Here is a 19,296-nt window from a genome sequence, read left to right as displayed (position 1 = left end):
AGAGCAGAGCTTGGAATTGAAAAATTACACCTCTGCCTGTGCTGCTCTGCTGCTCAAGTTACTGGAGAATTTTATCTTTTGGATAAATACCCACATCTCAACACTGACTGCTACCCCCTGAGAGACTCAAAGTCCCCAGAGATCTCTAGAGCAATTAGTTTCCTCTCCGAGATTATCCTAGCTCATGTCTCATGAGCATTTTTAGGTGCAGGATTCCTGGCTATGAGGCATGTTAACACTTTGTTTTAATCCCTGTTTCTTCCCCTCTTTTCCACACACATCGCTCCTTCTGCTGACTGAGTTTCTTTAAGTTCTCTGCTTGATTGAATGGAGCAGGCCAAGTGCCAACTCTTTCCTGCCAGGATTTCTGTGCTTAATACTGAGATAAGACTAAAATCCCAGGTACTTTTTTTCTGGTGGTTTTAATAATAAATAACTTTTCTTGACATCTTGCTTCAAATCATGCCATGCTTTTTGTCAGGTGCACTCCTCTCTGGAGAATTTAAGGAGGGTATTTCAGAGGAACCAGATGTTTAATCTTTCTTGTGGAGTTGGCTGCCACACAGGAGCTAACTGGAAATTGTGAGGTGTTTTACATTTGAGAAAGGCTTTCCATTTCACAGTCTTTCTAAATCAAAGGAAAGCTGTGTATTGGCTGATCATCGTGTAAACTAGAAAAAGAACAGACTTGCTGCTTGCCATCTCTCTGTTTACTCCTTGCAAAGATGGGCCTTTCCTGGCAAAATGTCCTCAAGATGTTTATGGAGTCCACAGAGAAAAATGATCCCCTGAAATGGAAAAATCCAAGGTTATGTGCTGTAGGCATCTTGTGTTGCACTAAGTTGCTCTCAGAGTTTTAAAGAGTCTTAGTTGCTGAAGTGAAGACAAGCACTTCTTAGGATTTTTAAAGTACCAAAGTGTGTGCTAATCACACATGTTAAGCACATGCCTGCTTTTGGGAATCTATGCTCACAACTATTTGTGTTTTAAGGCACCAAATGACTGCTTAATAGTCTTCTTACTTCCTCAGCCATCCCAAAGACATGAGGGCACAGCCCTACTCCAGTAAGGCCCTGTGACAATAAATACTCTCTATCAATGCTTCCGTCTCAACACTTCTCCATCTCTCCTCTTCCTTGGGATGCTGTTGACCAGTTGCTGACCAATGTAGTAATGTTTTCCTTTCCCTGACTCTTCCCCTGCTCCTGTAGGTGTCATTGGAATGGTGGTGGTGGCACAGATGCCAAGGTGGAAAAGTCATAGCTCGGTTCCCTGGGTGTGCTTAGATGGTGTTAGATGTAGAAAAGGTGGTGTTTCTTTCCCCTATTTGACTCAAATGTTTTAAGTGTCTGGTGGTGTCACCTTTTCTAAGAAAGATGCAGGTCCACCCAGCCTGTGTTGTGCCCTGGAGATGCTCGTAAGTGCTGGGAGTTGAAAGAAGTTGTTTACGAAGAAGAGTAAGCCTGAAACATGAAAGACTAGTCAAAGTCTGCTAAAAGTTGTCTCTGTGTCCCTTTTGCTTCATTTTCTTCACTGGATGTCTATCAGTGGGTTAGTGGGATAGAGCTTGGATGGAAAGTGTGTAAAGAAAAACTATCTTGTGTCTTTTAAATGCCTTTCAGATCCACAGTCTGAGATAGAGCAATAGGAGGCTGTATTTTTGGAGGATGCTGAGCCCTATGCCCTCTGGGTCCCTTTGGCTACCTCAGATTAGGCACTCAGAACTGCAGTTCTTCCTAACTGTGGTTTGCAGGATAATCCTATTCTACCCACCTCCTCCCTAGACTTTCTGATATTTCCCTGGCACAGTCTTGTTTCCTACCAGGGGATGTGCTTCTTTTGCTGCCTTCCAACAGTTGCCAATTCAGGTTTCACTAGAAACCGCTGTGCCAGCTCTTTGATATTCAGAAGCTGTGGGGTTTTCTGTCTGTTTCCTGACCTAGCATGACTCCACTAATAATGCAAGAACTTCAGCACTGATGTCCTGGCAGCCTAATACAGGAGGTCAGTCTGTAAATCCAGTTACAATTTTCTTTGCCTCAGCAGCGGCAGTAAGTTGAACATAATGTGAACAAGGAGGTTGGATCACCTCACCCACCAGTAATGTGGTGGGTGATGCAGGCAAATTTAATGGACATGATTAAATCTCCTGTTCCAGTCTGGCAGCTGATTAGCTGCAGGGGGCAGGCAGGAATTTCCTTTCTGTTCCAGAGTTGCACTCTTTCCAAGCCCTCCTTCATGCTTCTGCCAAACATCTCAAAGTGCTTTGCATTTTTAATTATGCTTCTTCATGTCCCTGTAAAGAGTGGAGATGAGAGACAACAGGATCCCAAATGGAGCTGTGGGGAAACTGAGACACTGGGAGGTGCCAGCCTGCTTGGAATGAGAGGCTGGTCCTCTTAGACTTGGAGAAAGGGGAGAAGAACATCCCAAGAATCTTCTCTTAGGGTTCATGTTGGTCTACTGAAATTGTGTCTAGTTGTCGACACTCTGTGTCTTGAACACACTAAAGTCTTGGTTGTCTGCCTTTATGTATATATTAGTATATAGTCACTGACAGGGAAAATAAATCTTTCTCTTTTGGAAGTTTTAATTTATTTCTGTCTTTCATCATTCTATGCCTCTGATTTCTGAACAGAATGGCCTGTATACAAGATTCTTTTTTTTTTGTATGAAGAAGAAGTTTTCTCTGAAATAGCCTGAGGTGTTGGCCAGGGCTGAGGCAGAGAACTGGTTCATCTCCGCAGGTGACTCCATGCTTTGTCCCTGCAGGGGAAATTAGTGAATTTACTGTGTGGATTCAACTTCAGTGGGTGTACCTTGCGGTAGCTACACAGGCTTTGATTTCTTTACATGCATGTACAGCTGAAGAACTGGCCTTGCAACATGAAGGAGGAGAAAATACTGTTCTTATTAAAGCATGCTTTGGTCCAAAGGAGAGACCATTGATGTCCAAACCCACTGTCACGTATTAACTCATCTTGCCTGCATGTTGCTAATGCTGTGGCTGGCAAGACACAGAGAGCAGTTGGGATTAGCTGAGTCGTCACCCTCCTCAGGATAGTGGTAGTGGACCTTTCCCAACTTACTTACAGCTTAAAATCCGGTGGGGAGCAGTGTATTTGGATCTCATGGGGTGGGGAGGGTTTCTTACAGGTGGGATATTTTACTTTTGTGGTGGATGATTTCATGTGGACAGCATTCTCTAGGGTCTGATTTTGTGAATCAGGAGTGGACAGAAACCTCTGATGTTTAGTCTTGAGCCACCGTTTGATGGCATTGTTTCAGGCATAGCCTATAGCCCCCATTGTTACAGGGCATCCTGCCCGCCCACTGTCTTGGTAAGGATAGAGGTGTCTACCTGAAGTGCTTGAAGCTTAGGGCTGAGGCCAAAGTCTGGCTTACTAGGCATTTCAGTTTCTAAGATGTATGTCTAAATAAAATGTCTGAATCTGATCCTTAGCGTAGTCTCAAAGGCTTATATTGTAAATAAACAATATCTTAATCACTTTATAGTTTCCAGCATTCTCTTGTTGGATGTCTCTGTGCTGCCATTTGGAGAGCATTCAGCACAGTGGAAAATGAGTGTCTGTTTGGGCTGCATGTGGTATAATTAGGTATCAGTTGAGCCCGTGGTGTAATGTGACAATTCTTGTTCTGACCAGCTGAAATAACTCACTCTAACAACTGCACTCTTCTTGTTTCTCAGTTCCCAAGAAGCTTCTGCATGAAACTCAGCCAAGACCGACCAATTACCAAGGATATCAGAAGCCACATTTTCCCCTGCATCCAAGAGTGTTTGATCCCAACGTTATAGAGGACGGCGTGTTCCTTTCTGATGTCTCTCCTTCCAGCATAGGACGAGCTCTCCCAGGTAGCTGTGACTGTTGGGATGTTGGCCTAAACCTAATTGTGTTGTGATAATTGTTCCTTTCTGTCTTCTCTTATCTGGATTTTTGTATTGTGCCCAAATCTCACCTGTGTCACAGTCAGAAAGACACGATCAGCGATGGGCTAAAGTGAACTGTGAAACTGTTGAAGAAACACTGGGTTTCCTGAAATAGCAGTCCATGCATGTCAAAACTCATCACAGAAACACTTTGCAGACTTGTCTAATACAGTGGCAAAAGAAAAAAAACAAACGGCAGATACAGGAGATCTGCCTCACAGGGGACAGAGAAGTTTTCAACTGAGCTTTGAAATATGATGCTATTTTCATAAAATGCAAAGTGAAGAGATATGAATGAAGTCTCAGCCATCTATAGGGATATGTGAGTAGGAGGAAGAGGTGGTGTATGAATAAGGGAAAAGCACAGGTGAGCACGTATTGGGTTACTCGTTGGTTTTCCCAACACACAGGAGATGGTGTCTGACACTACTGAAATTCCCAGCCTGTGCTTCCAGAGACTCAGCTCTAGGGTGGGCAAAGCTACCTTGTCTCTGTCTATACTCCTGGCAAACTTAAATCACAGCTTGGATAGTCAATCCACAAATAATTAGGAACTGGCAATAACAGATTTGTTAGTTTGGAGGCCTTACTTCAAAATCATCAAGAAAAAGAATTTTGAGTTAACCCCAAATAAATATTGGGATCCTGGAGATTCTTTTAAGCAAGAAAACAAGTATCCTGAGCTCATTTTCATTCATATAAACATTCTACAAATGACACCTTCTGTTTAGTTTTCATATTGTTTATCCATTAATTTTTAAAGTATGCCCCACTTTTCAGACAAAGAAGTAATTTTGAAATTAAAAGCTAAAAAATGTTTCAAAAATAACAAATTACTTGGATATTTCTGTAATCTCTCCTTCTGTTTTATATCTCTTATTAAAACTATTTGCTAAAGTCAGCCTGATATCATGAATAACCTCTCCTATGTTCATACTGTGGTGTTGGGCAAATTTACTGCTGGCTGAAATAATTTTGCTCAGATTTGGTGTTAATTCACAGAGAAATTGCTAGAGGGACTGGGAATAGCTAAGAAAGGTGAAGAGAATACCCATAGTAGTGAGCTGATTAGGCATTGACAAGTTTTCTAAGCTATTGAGGAGAAAAGGGAATGTCTTTTCTAACGGTCCTGGAATGAGTGGCAGGGCCAGGGAACCACATATTGTAGCAACATTCAGCCCTTGTGAAGTTGTGTGTTTGTTTTTTCCCTCCTGCATAAGTCCAGTTATTTTATATCTTCCATGCCCGTGCTTGTACCATCCTGCCAATGATAAAACCAGTTCTGTGGTTTTGTGGAGCTTTTTGCTGGAGTCTAGGGTATGCAGATGAATATTTATTTAAAAACTGGTTTGATTGCATCTGTTCTTTGGATAAGTTAGAGGTATAAAAAAAGAAAAAAAGAATTTTTCTACATCTCACTTGAGAGGAGTTATCCCTTACTCTGTCTCCTAAACACACTATTATTGCATAGTGTGGTTTATGAGGGATACTCCATACCCAGCAGAGGTGATGTCCATCTGACATATGGCTATGAAATTTTGATTTATTGTGAAGGGATTTTAGGTTAACCTGTTCAGAGCCAGACCTCAGCAGAGACATCTCAGGCAGGATTCAGTTACCTCCATATAAATCTGTCATTTGTGATGACCTGGGGTGTTCACCTGGCTCCTGGAAGGGTGCGAGTTTCCCCTACATCTCTGCATGGATGTTCCCCTGACCCTGGGATGTCTTAGATGTTTGTATATGAGCAAATACATTAAGCGTTAAGGGTCTGACACAGGGAGAGCTGAATGACTCTCTGCTATCCATCAACTAATAGCAGGATTTCATTACCTAAGTTTAGATGTATGGTGCTACTTGAGATGCTGTGAAGTATCCAGAATTTAAGAAATGAAACACTTTTCCCACTTATGTGGATTTCTTTGGAACAGTGATAGGGAAAAATTCAACCACTTGTACAGACAGATTTACCAGACAGGGAAAATAAAGGAAAGGTTTGAGAGCACGTTAGTGTCTATATCTGAATTAAAAGATTTTTCAAAACTTTGCTGTTAGTTTCCTGCTGAATGTGCCCTTGACCTTCTGTGTCCTAGTGCCTTCATCTGCACAAGGTATCTGCAGTCATCTCTAGTCTCCTAAAGCAAGAGGATCTTGGAATATTTTAGGCTTTGGGATTTGACACTAAGGCACCCATGTTTAAAAATTTTGCTTGAAGGCCAGTCATTAACACCTTGGTAGCCTCTAACACAGACCTTTCCCAAGGCCTTGCAGCTATTCAGTGGCAGAGATACAGCTACACCCACATTCCTTGGGGCTGATGCCTTTCAGGGACACCTGGACAACCATCCCTGCTGCTTCTCCTCCGAGGCAAATGAGGAGCTGGCATCACAGTGTGCATGTTTATGCACTCAGTCCCTCTCGATCCAGTATAACCTGTTCTCTTTGACACCCCTCACTTTTGTTGCTACTTCCTTGGGCTGAGCTGCTTCCTGGCACCCACAGCGGGAAGCTGAACGTGGTGTCTCACGCTGCCAGGTTTGCAGGGATCAGAGACAGACCAGGCAGCCAGTGAACAAAGAGCATCTCACATCATGACTGCTACAGAATGCCTTTGCTTGCATGGCACTGGTGGCATCATCAGAGATGGAGCTGGCAGTTTCCTGAATTTAATACTTGCAGATAAGTGGGAGCCAGGTGCAAGCCTGTGATTTTACAGAGCGATGCTTGCTTTTGTTCAGAACTAGACACCCAGGGAAGGGAGCCTGAAAACCTGTAATAACTACAGTTAAACACTCACATGGATGTCAGATCTGGATCCTTTGCACGGACTTTTTTTTGTGTTGAAAACGATTAGAGTTTCGTCAGTAGTGGGGGTGTCTGCCTGCAGATCAAGGTGTGGGGAGCCCTCAACAGTGAGCTGATAAGATCTCAAAGGGTCTTTTGAGCCTCCTGAAATGAGCTGCCTCCTTAGCTTTGGTCTTCAACAAATAAAATCAAATCATTAACCCATGTTGACTCACCTCTCCAAAGGGGAAATGGTGTCTGGGTGAAACACAATACGAGCAGGCTTCTGAAGGAAGTCATAAAGCAAGGCTTGCCCTTCCCCACAAAGGCACATCTGGAGAGAAAGCACGTCTGTTTGCCAGGTGTGGCACTGGCAGAGGGTTGCTGGCTCTGCCTGTGTTTCCCAGTCCTCCTAACAAGCTTAGCTGAACTCACTGTTGATAAAGGCTCTTTGATTTACATAAGAGAGAAGAAACCTGATTATATATTTGCTGTAGCTTAAGTGGGTGTGTCTAAGTGGTGACATGAAAGAGCAGGAGATGGGGGAGAGATGATGATGCCTGGATGCAGTCAGGGTATGTGCTCAGCTGAAGCTATTTTAAAAGATTTCATTACCCCCCAAAATGAAGCAAATATCTGGGTGGCTTGCTGTTGAGCAGCTCCAGATTTCTGAACACAGATGCTGACCTGGTGGGGATAGGGCAGAGTAGGGGTGGGTTATGTTCATCATTCCTCATTCCATTTCTGTTTCAAAGCAGAGAAGAAGAAAGGGAGATCCGCCACTTTCTACCCTCTAGACAACACCCCCCTCCTGCTTCCTGTGGATGAGACACAACCGCCGGTGCTCCCCAGCAGCATGGAGCCCGTGGGCGTCAGCACAGAGATGGCCCTGCTCAGCAACATCCTGGCAGCCTATGCCTTCATCACAGGTAGGTCCTGTGGCTGCCACCTCTCTGGGCTCTTGCAAGGCTTTTGTAGACCTCTTTGAACTGTTTATGTATTTCATTCGTCTCTCAGCAGACTCTCCCTTGGAGGACCTGACTGGGGCAGCTCTAGCAGACAGTATATATTCCAGAGTTTATTGTGCTCTGCTTTCCACTGGATTTGCTCTCATCTGCAGTTAAATACAATGTAATCTTACATGTGGTATTATTCCTAATGCTTCATTTTCCTAGAGATCAAAGCTTGGCTCATTAGGGAGGCAAGTTTGTTGTCCTGTAATTTGGAAAATAAGCAGCACTCAGAACATTATACTGCTTAAGAGAATTTGGCCTATCTTCAGTAGAAGTGTGAAGATGAAGTAACTTCGGAGTCTACTTAATTAAATATTTAAATCTAGTTTAGAGTAAGATTTTCTTGGATCACAGTTTATCTTTCACCTACCTATATCTTTCAAGTAAAAGAGGAGCTCTCTCCTAAAAAGATTCACTGTGAATGGTGAAAGAAAAGTGATAAAAACTGGAAGAGGGTGGGTTTATGTTAGATATTAGGAAGAAATTCTTTACTGAGAGAATGGTGAGGCCCTGGCACAGGTTGCCCAGAGACTCTGTGGATGCCCCATCCCTGGAAGTGTTCAAGGCCAGGCTGGATGGGGCCCTGAGCAACCTGGTCTAGTGGAAGGTGTCCCTGCCCATGGCAGGGGAGTTGGAACAAGATGGTCTTTAAGGTCCCTTCCAACCCAAACCATTCTATGATTCTCTGAAATAAAGATTGTGTGCCCTACAGAATGCTTGGGGTCAGTACCACTGATAGGGAAAAGGACAGTAGAGGCAGGTAGAGTGCAAATATGTCCCACAGCATGAGATACCTTGTCAGCAGAGTTCAAGGAAATAATTCAAAAAATGGAGAATGAAAGAGCACTGTCTGAATGACATCAGATGCACTAATTCAGCATATTTCAGGCCAATTTCTGCTGCTTTCACAAAAATATGCCCTGGTTGCTGTGTAACTGGCCTCTCAACTATTTATGGTCACTTTTTTCTTGAGTGTTCTCCATCTGTTTAATGGAAGGTTTGTGTCCTTATTTCTTTGTGTGCTGGTTTAAAGACGAACCAGCAGGGGAAATGAATTCACCACGGGAGAGATTATAAGTCAGGGATAAAATTTAATAATAATATTACAATAACAACACTGACACAAAAGGGAAATTGCTTTCAACTCACAAAAACCCAGCAGTATAACCCAGTGTCCTGGGGCACAAACCCAAGGGGGTTTGTTTGCCCTTGTGCTGAGACCCCTGTGGCTCCCCCAAGTCCAGAGCAAAAGGAAATGAAAAACCTGTTGGTGCAGGCAAGGGCTGTGGTCTGGGCGAGAGTGGTGATCTCCTGCTGTCGAGGTCCTGCTGCTCCTCTGGATCCGACGAGAAGTTCCTGAGGTCTTCTTACCCACCACTTATGTACCCTCAGGGAGCACCCAGTCCCTCCCCCTGGACAGGGACTCACACAATGGGTGATTAACTCTGGGAGCCAGGGGGTATTGAACTGTTGATGGCCCATTGGCAGCCACACCCCCTCAGGCTGGGTGTGAAGGTGCTAATAACTCCCTGGGCAGCTGCTGCTAATGGCCCATTGACCTTGGGGCATGAATAGAGGGGGTAGAATACACAGCTTTGATCACCCCCACACAGGGTTAGCTGGTCCCTCCTGCTGAACTAGGACACTTTCCTAGTAGTATAAATAGTATAAATGTGCTGCTCTTTTAGTACATGCTGTTGACAATTCTGTATCCTGTGGCTGGTCTGCTAGCACCACTGTAAGGCAGTTATGCTGTTCTTGAGCACTGAGGTCTATATTGTCTAAAAATCCAGTCTTTGTGAGGTTTTCTTGTCTGTGTGCCACTCAGTCTCGCTAATTCATTAAATATTGGCCCATCCTTGGTGCCATGCTCTTGCTGAGGTGCCACCATCCTGCTACAGAGAAGTGTTTGGATGTAAAACCGATAACTTGGGCTTTGCCTTTTGTAATCACTGAGGAGATGAGTAAGAGTGTTTCTACACATTACTTAGTGAAGGGTCCTTCTAAAAGGACCATGAATGATTATATGAAGTTCTGCTTTTCTACACATCCAGTGGTTGCAGCAGGATCTGTCTTTTCTTGACAACTATAAGAATCAGGCAATTAAGTGGAATTAGTAGTGTTCATCACAGGAGATAGCTGCATGGGTTTTCTAAGGCAAAATTAGAAAAATAAGCTTTGAAGAACTCTTCTGTCCTTCACACTTCTTCCCCACTTACCTCCAGCTACCATTTTTTGACATGAAAATACCTGCGTTCTCAACCTTACTATAAAATGAAATGCTGTTAATATTATGTTCCCCATCTGAACAGTAATTGGCAGCAGAAGTCTGTAGGATTTATAGTCAGGGGCACTTGGGACTATGATTCAGGACTGCTGACAATGCCCCATGGACTTTGCTTCCATTAACCACAGCAGAACTCTTTTGATTCTGTGTTGGTTTTTTAGGGTGCAAGACCTTGATTCATGCCCTTCATAAGGTGACAGTCTTGCCTTTACTGTAGCACAAACAACTTTAACTGTCATGTTGCTGGGGGATTTGCTTGTCCTCTCGTGATGTGGTCTCCTTGTGTTGTGTTCACATCCACTGGATGTCAAATAGGTAACCTCAGACCTCACAACTTTGGTTTCCAGAGCTGAGTTCAGAACATGGTGTGTTTTCCAGGTCCAGTGCTCTTAACTATGGCTGTTAGATGGGTTTTAATCTCAGTGATATGGATGTTCAGTTTGTTATTTATTAGAAAAATAATTGATAGACAGCTCCAGGGATTGAAACAGCAGATGTCCTAAACCATGTTTATCTGCTGCATGTAATTTAGCCCTCTGCTTTTAGTGGAAATGATGGATTTGTCATGATTTATTTTGTTGTATGTGAATATGTGGAGGTTTTAGCTTATGACTTCAAAGAGAAACTGTGTCACAGGGCATAAATATCATTTGCATAAAACTAGAACACTGAGAAACCATCCCTCTTCATATTGTAGATTTTGAATAGCAGAGCTGTTGGATTGTTTTTGTGCCTTCCTGAGTTTGGGGCCCTGAAGGCAACACAAGCCACAGCAGCTGTTGATGTCCATAGAGGATCCATTATAGTGACTGCTGAGGAGAGCAGGATATTGGCAGCCAGAGAGGGCTGGTTCTGGGTCACACATCCTCCCACTCCTCCTGACCACAGCCTTGGTGCCCAAGAGAAACAGTAGTGCAAGGACTGATCTGTTTCATGGCACTGAAAACATCCCTCAGGTACTCTCTGCAGATTAAAAGTGCTGCATTCAGGGCTTCCCCATGCTGGTGAGTTGGCTCAAAACAGGAGTTAGTGAATCCAAACTGGAAAGAAGCAGGGGCAACAAAGAAAAATGTTTTTTCTCTTGGGTCAGAGGGTGGTGGATACCCTCAGAAACACTGCAGGAAAGAGAAGCTATGGGCTTTTGCTACTTCATGGGTATAGTGCACGCTGGAAAGGATGATCCACCCTGCTACTTTTCCTGCCTCATAGCACTGAGTTATCTCTTAGCCTGAGGGGAGCATCCACAAATAGTGGGATCACTTCTGTGCTCAATGGTGTTCACATTCTCTGCACAAGATAGCAGTTCTGGGTGGGAGCTGCAGATGAAGAGTCTGCAGGCTTGGTTACTTACACACACAGAGTCTTACAGTGCACAGAATGGAGAAGTGCCAGTATTAGTGAAAGCCCCTGTGCTTGTTTCCACCATCTTTTTGACTGATGTTCCCATATAAAAGTTGGGAATGTTCCTATGGAACAGCACAGCAGGAAGCAAAACCTCTCTGCAGGAGTCTTGATTTGCAGTTATCATCATGGTTAGGTATCAGAGCCAGTTAGGTGGTAGTCTTATCCCAGCTTCCAGAATCTATTTCTTCTGAAACAGGGAGAAAGTGTGAACAATGTCAGTGAGGAGTGAATGTAGCAGCTGATCAAACTCATAACTATTATTTAGAGTTCAGTCTTGCAAAAGACTCAGAAACACCCTTAATTTGAAAGATGATTTTTTTATAGAATTAGGTTTTTAATTAGATGCAATCTCTGCCTATAACCTTAGACCTGTTATTTGTCAGGGACCTGTTCCAAAACTTGCCTGAGTGTCGAAAGACTTCACCTGTCTCAGTGACAGCTGAAACTGTCTTTGCATTCATTGTCTACTAGCAAGACCAGAACTTTGTGCTTATATAAATATTAAACATCCAAATTGTATCAGAGCTCTTCCAGTACCTCCTTTTGGAAAGGAGACTTCTTCCAGTTTTGTCATTGCATTCAGGATGAAGCTTGGAGGGAAACCTCCACAAATCCCTGTATTATTATTCTTCCATAAGCAAAGCTTTGATGCCAAGTTATTAACAAGGGTCTTCCAAAATACAACTCAGGGGATATAATTTCAACTTTTTGACTGCTTGGCCTGAGCTTCATTAATAAGGGGCTCCTGGAGAGCTTCCTCTGTTCTGCAAAGGGATTTCAGCAGCCTGTGGAGCTAACTGTAAATTCCCTAGAAGATACTACTCCTACTGTTTGTCTGCCCATGCTTAATGTTGAACCTTTTACTGGGGGCCCTCTGAAATTTTCCTCCCCACTGAGGTTTCCGAATGCATGAAACCATCACAGGAAGCCAGCAGCATTAATGCTTAGATTTTTTTTATTATTTATTGAAACAATTTATTATAATAGCAATAGCAACCTTGGCCTGGGGCATTTCCTGGGGAATTAATGAGAGTCTGGGCTGATGCTCCCAGCAGATTGTTAGCCCTTAGGAAATAGGCTCTGTAATTGCTGCTGGTTTCATTGGAAAAATAAAATAAAATGTGTTTCTAATTTTTGAGCAGTTTGAGAGCCTAGAAAATGGTGGCTTTTATATAGAGGGTTATATAGAGCATATATATTTGTCTGCATGGATTAAATTCAGGCTTGAATCAGTGACATTTTGATCAACGCTTTCAGTTCAGAAGGACAAGGAAAGGGGGAGGTAACCCCAGCTAAAGAGATTGGTGGCAACTGGGTCCTGCTAGAAGCTCTGAGCTGGCACCCACAGCAGTGAAGAAAAAGCTACACTGGTCAAATATGTGTTAATGAGTGTACACACACACACACATGAATGTATATAAAAATTATGTTAACTCCTGCTACTGATGTTCATACACTTTTAAAGAACTTTTTTTCCGAGCATAATGACTGTTTTGAGGAGCTTCAGTGTTGGTATGATGCATCTGAGTCACTCTTGAGTTTTTGAAAGATACTGCGCATCCATTTGCCCCTTTTTGCTCTTTGCAAGTAGAACATGAAATGGAGGAGGTTTTCAAAATCACTAAAGGGCTGTCAAACCCCCAAATCTAGGCTATTGCTGACTTGGCTCCTTCAGCTGAGAAAAAGCAGAGTGAGCCCATATTTTTTAGCTTAAGTTGCTCTTTCTGCTGTGAAAAAAGAGAGATGCTGCTGTGCAAGTGGATTGTACGTATGATAAATGCCAAGACTGCAGTTGAATATAGGGTTATAGCTCTGTGAGGAAGTCCAGACAGTGTCTCAGATATTGACAGAGTAGCTGTAGGAGCTCATAAATGCCACTGGAGCCCAAAGATTCAATTACGGCCATCGCACTACATGAAGGTCTGTACATACAAGCACAAGCAGGGGGATGAAAAATGGTTACTTAAGTAGCAATTGAAGCATTTTGCTTATGAACTGGATACAGTAGAATGGAAAAAGGCATGTGGGGGAGAAAGCAAAAGCAAGACATGGGCAAAAGCATGGGCAGAGAAACCGCGTGTGTCTGTGTCTCGGGCTCCCTTCTAAGTATTTTTTGTAAGTTGCTTTAAAGGACCGAGTCATGGAACTAATGCAACCAAATTAAGCCCATGTGTGTGCAGAATGTGGTGCTCAAGAGAGTGTGCCTGGCATCCTGTCAGCCAGGCAGAGCCAAGGCAGCACCTCGGCACCTTCCAGTGCAAACACATCAATCCTGCTAATCTGCTCTTCTCACACTGCCGTGCTCCGGATGTCCCTAGAGCCCTCCTTAGGGCTACGTGCAAAAGGAGCTTGGTGATTACTGTCCTCAGTTATATTGCACATGAAGGTAAAAGTGTTATCAGGTAGTGGTTCTGCTTTTCCTGGTGTTTTCAAATCTCTGAAATTTAAGCCACTTCTTTACTGTCCACTCAAGACCGGATGGGCGACAGCAGCAGCTTTGCTACTGCACAAACAGGGCTGCAGTTTTGCTTTGAGGTTTGCCCCTTGAGTTCAGAGTAGTCATTGGCTTCATTGGAAGAAGAGTTTCTCCTGTATCTTATCTTTTACCTTTGGATTTTTGCTATCACTTTTGTCAAAGTATCTTAGTTTAAAAGCTTTGGCTTTGGTCTCACTTGGCTTTCCTACTACTAACTACTGCTGCATTTCATAGAATGGTTTGGTTGAAAGGAACCTTTAAGACCATCTAGTTGCAACCTTCCCCTCATAGACCTACTGTCACATTCACTTTAATGTCCTGTTTGTTCTTTGTGTCACAGCAGAGTTTGCAGGTGGTTGGTCCACCTCTTTCTCTTTTTGAACTTACTGAATGTGTCTGCTGCACTTTCCTCCTTTTTTTCTTCTCTCTTCAGCCGGATTTTCTCCCCATGCCATCACCACCGACCACTCATCAGTTTAATGTTTTATTAGCCAATTTTCAGACTGTCTTGACATCTTCCTCCACCTTGGGTTGTCAGTCACCTTTGAGATTCATTTGGGAGAGAAGAGAAGAGCACAAAGGTGTTTTGTCTTTGTAACTCTTCCATGAACACATCCAGGCATGGAGCTGCCTTGAATGGTGCTCAAGACAGTGTTTGGGTTCTGACCACAGAATTACAGAATAATTTAGATTGGAAGAGACCTCTGGGAGTCAGCTGGTCCAACCCCCTACTCAGAACATGGCTAACTGCAGATTTAGAGCCAGCTTTGAAATTAGAGCAGAGTCTTGTCCTGTTGAGTTTTTAACATCTCCAAATAGTTTCCAGTTCACCTTCTGCAAACTTTGCTTTAAGGAAATTCGCTGGAAAGGGCAGCTTTTGAAACACAGTAGGGGGAAGTGAAAGTGGAGCATAACCTTTTAGCTACAGAGATCTTTTGGGGCCGAATGTCAGGCTCTCAGCTGGTGGGAGCTGTTACAAATCCATCACTGAGTTCAAGGGAATAAGACTCATCTGAGGAACTGACTCCATCCTTCAACTCAGGACACTCAGCAGGCACTGCTGAGTAGAGCTGGCCTTGACACTTCTGCTGGGTTCACCTTTACCCATTTTGTATGCCTATAAACCAAGGAGATTCAGCCCAGGGGAATTGCAGTTAACCCATTTATCGTAATTACGCTTCTAAGTTGTCCTGTGAAAAAAAAAGAGAAAAGAAGGTGGTAAATAAACAAGTTTGAAAAGCATTGTGGATCCTTTGGAGTCCAGTTATATCACCTCAGAAATGTGGCTGTGCAGGATTCATCCTGTTAGTGCACTGACTCCAGCTATGCCTGTGGAGCACAGGTATACATTTTGGTGGTCTGGGCGGGAAGCCAGCACACTTGCCTTAGATAAGCAAATAAAACCTATGAATAAATAATGCACATTTTTTCCATGCTGCCAAGCCTCCCATTTCAGTTGGGCGACAGCACAGAGAGCATATAAAGTTTTGTAATCATCTTTATGCCTGTTAAGAAGATAGTGAATGTGACAGCAAGATGCACTTACCTGCTGCTGGGTATGCAGCACCCTGGTGTCAATCTCGTGGGAAATCACAAAGGCTGCTCCTTTGCCTTCCAAACAACTCCAAGACATGACTGCAGCAAACCCACATTCTGCATATGGGCAAATGCCTTGGCAGCAAATCCACTGTTTAAATTCTTCTTCCTGATTTCCCCGAGGGGAAGAGAAAAAGGAGGGCATGGAAGTAAAAGCATTCACTGTAAACTCTGCCCCTCCAGAGACTGTGTCTGGTGTGTGCACAGGGAGGCTGTGTATGTTCTGTTCTTTTAAGGGTTGTTCTCGACCATCATTTCCTTTCTCCTTGCAGAAAACCCGGAGCGGGCTGCGCTGTATTTTGTCTCTGGAGTGTGTATTGGACTTGTCCTGACCCTGCTGGCCCTGGTGCTCAGGGTGTCCTGTCGAACGGACTGCAAACGCTCCTCCTCCAAAAAGCCTCCTCGGGAGCGGGAGAGCGACAGCGACAGCAGCGACAGTGACGACGATTCGGACACCACCTCGGACCTGTCTGCCCGCAGGCACCGCAGGTTCGAGAGGACTTTGAACATGAACGTCTTCACTTCGGCAGAGGAGCTGGAGCGAGCGCAGCGGCTGGAAGAGCGGGAGCGCATCATCCGGGAGATCTGGATGAATGGCCAGCCTGACATCCCAGGGACCAGGAGCCTCAACCGCTACTACTAAAGTGATGGGGGGAGTCCAACTGTCCTGCCCTGCACCCTGGGGCTTCTCCACACATCACAGAGGAGAGGGAGGGAAGGAATATGGTGTGGGGGTCTCCCATTTTCCTCTCAGGTGTGCTATTTGGAGCGGTGTGGATGGACAGCAATAAAGCTTTCCCCATCTCCTTCTCTCTGACATATTGCTATCACCTCTCTTCACAGACACTTTCTGGTTTGAACAGAGGTGTTGCCAACTTCATTTCTTAGTAGCAGGCAGGAAGGTGACAATTACGGTCCTCCCACATGGGATATGGTGTTTGGCATGCTGCAATATGAGTGCTTCTCTCTTGGCTAAGGAGAGAAGTTGTCCAGGAGTTGGTTTTCGTTTAGGATTTTATGGTTTCCCTTTCCCAAGGACTTGGGAGAATTGTGAACAAAATTGCAATTCTGGAAAGATTTGGGAATGGAGGGAGAAGTGCATCCTGATGGATTGTCTTGTGACTTCAGAAGCCATGAGATTAACCTGATTAAAACCCAACAGCAAATACGACTCGTTAAGAACTGGGGGGTGGGCGGGAGGGGGATTCTTCCATCGTGAAATCATCTCGGTGCTTGGATGTTTGCCATAGTGTATTCAGTTATTTATGGCTGTCTTTTCATCTTCCTTTCCAGTGGGAACATTTAGGTTTTTTACTGACACCTCAGGGATAAAATCCTATTATTTTTTTGAATCTGTTCTCCCTGCTGGCCCCTGTCAAACACAACCCAACCCACCTCCAACAGTGAAATTATGGTAATATAAGAGATGTGTCAGTGACTGGTGAGAAGTTAACAACCTCAAAGAGGTTGAAAAAGGTTTTCTTTTTGTTTTGTTTTAAATATATATATATATATATTTGAAGATGCTGCACAGGAATGTGCCTTATTCTTTTTTGTTGTTGTTGTTAAACTACAGTTTTCCTATGGATAGCAATGCACAATGTTTTATATATTTTATTAAAAAAATAATAAAAAAGGTCTGTGTTTACCAGAGGAAAATCAAGACCGAAGAAGCCACATATGACAACAAAATGGGTAATAGATGCTGAATAAACTCTGGTTTGCTTCAATGGGTTTGAATTTTCATCCTCACTTTTGGCACTAGTGTTGCTTGAGGGAGATGCTTTGGAAGAGTAGCACACCTCTACAAGCAATCAAGTCGGATGTTTTCTGCATGCTGGAAACTGGAGGCACCTTTTTTCTTTGGCTGCAAGCCCATCAGTCCACTTCTGTGGTGCACATGGGCAGCAGCAGCTGAGCAATGTGGTGGTTCTCAAGGGGCCACCCAAAGCATACTTGTCCCCAAGACTCAAATCATATCTGGATCAGAAGCAAAAAAATTCATGGAAGAAAAAGCACAATGTTTTAGTGCTTCTTCAGTTGTCCCAGGAAGTTTTCAATGGGATATCACCACTCTGCTCACTCCCAAGCACCAGTTCACACCACTTCAGTCACAGAACTTGATGTGTTTCACGTCTGTGTGACACTGCTGTTGCCTGCATGGCTTTGGGGTGTGGTCCTCTCTCACTTAGGCATGTTTTTATCTAAAGAGTTCACCAAATGCTGGCAATGCAAAGAAACACCAAAAGCTCTGAGTACCCAGAACTTTCCCTAAGGAGAGATGATGATGGGTGGATCTGGCCACAAGATAACTGAGGATGTTAGAGAGGGGCTGTAAGAGTTCATGTGCTGTGACAAACAGCTGCGTGGCAGGACTGATCCACAGCACCAGGGGCATTCTTGGTGCCCCTTGGCATTCCTATGGGGCTCTTTCCATGGCTGAGGAAAGCTGCATTTCAAGTGCCCACAACTATTTCTCCTGGCTCTTTCAGGGTAGGAATGAAGTGGAGTAACTGCAGCTGGTGGTACTGGTGACATCAGAGGTCAGGCTGATTGCTGAGAGGTGGCTTCACTTGGGAAGGCAATTCTAGCACTGCAGAGTGATTCCTAGGCCTGGTTCCATGAAGATTTGAATGGAAATACTTAGTATTGAACTGGGATGTAATTTTACAGCTAATATTTAGAAATGAAGCAGGAGGCAGATCCCAAGCCCGGGATGCATTACCAGGTGCTTTAGCTGGAATGTTGATTGCACTCTGCTGAAGGTGTTGAGGAGCAAAATGATAGGATGAGGTCAGTGGGATCAATTTTGTTGGCCATATGTTTTCCCCTATAACAATACAGTTCCTCAGCCTTGGTGTTTAAAGGACAGCATATTTTCAGATTTGGAGTGCTATGTCCTGGGAGATAGCTTGCAAAACCGATTTTAAAAATGTTATAAATGAATGGATTTATGGGTATGACTTTCCCAAATGATTTTTTTTTTTGACCGGAGGAAAGAGCAACAGTGGTAAATCTGAGTATACCTGATATGCAACTGGGGGATTAACATTTCTCCTTCAAATGTAAATCACAACAGAACTCGAGTTACAAATGGATGAGCAGTTCTCCCTTAGCATTGCTAGCTCTGCTGTAAATCTTCCAGATGAAGTCTGCAATACAAAGGAGCAGGGTTGAGCAGACAAGCCCATCCCAACCTTGCCCTAGGTAAGAAGATGTAACACAAGTAGTCTCACTGCCTTCACAGCACGTGCAATACCTTCATGTGCCTTCTGGCTCCTATTTTTGTTCTCAGGGACATGCGTTTCTAAGAAGACTTTGACTAAAGAAAAAAGTCCGATCCTTTGAGCAAAGCATAAGACTTTAAGTCATTCTGTAACTATTCCTGGATTTGTCCCAAAAGTGCTGAATAGTTTGGGGGACAAAACACAGTCAAAATTTGTGGACAGGAGTTGGTGATTTGCTTTTAGCTCTATCAGTGGAGCCAACACAGTCACCTGGAGTATAGAAGAGATGGAGTCACTGGGGGCAGGGTCAGATCTGTATTTCTTACCTGACATAAGAGTATCTTGAGCATACAGATGTTGGGACTAGTCTGGTTTCCATCCTTGTCTTCACATATGAAGTACTAAAACACTCACAGAGCCAGAGAGCAGAGAATAAATGCTTTTCTGCTGGCCTGATGTGAATCTCTCTTGTAGGAGACTATGCATAACTCTGCTCTCTTACTTCCATGCTTACTTAATTTTTTACATTAAAGTGAAATATTATTTCCACAATAACACTA

General features: G+C 43.7%; 1 protein-coding gene across 2 annotated transcripts in view; it reads left to right on the top strand.

The window, feature by feature from the left end:
• Window positions 1-16,690, top strand: part of EVA1A (eva-1 homolog A, regulator of programmed cell death) — a 218,605-nt gene extending 201,915 nt beyond the window's left edge. Inside the window, exons 6-8 of one of the 2 annotated variants that reach the window (XM_071547773.1) lie at window positions 3,710-3,874; window positions 7,489-7,662; window positions 15,782-16,690. In XM_071547773.1, coding sequence (XP_071403874.1) covers window positions 3,710-3,874; window positions 7,489-7,662; window positions 15,782-16,152 — 710 coding nt within the window. In that variant the 3' untranslated portion in view covers window positions 16,153-16,690. The remainder of the gene's footprint in view (window positions 1-3,709; window positions 3,875-7,488; window positions 7,663-15,781) is intronic. The other variant, XM_071547774.1, reaches the window with a different exon arrangement.
• The last annotated feature ends 2,606 nt before the right edge of the window (window positions 16,691-19,296 follow it).

The sequence above is a fragment of the Pithys albifrons genome, chromosome 2 (genome assembly GCF_047495875.1).
Source record: "Pithys albifrons albifrons isolate INPA30051 chromosome 2, PitAlb_v1, whole genome shotgun sequence".
In the NCBI taxonomy this organism is placed as follows: domain Eukaryota; kingdom Metazoa; phylum Chordata; class Aves; order Passeriformes; family Thamnophilidae; genus Pithys; species Pithys albifrons.
Note: the sequence above shows the minus strand (reverse complement) of the source record. Positions and strands in the feature narration are given on the sequence as shown.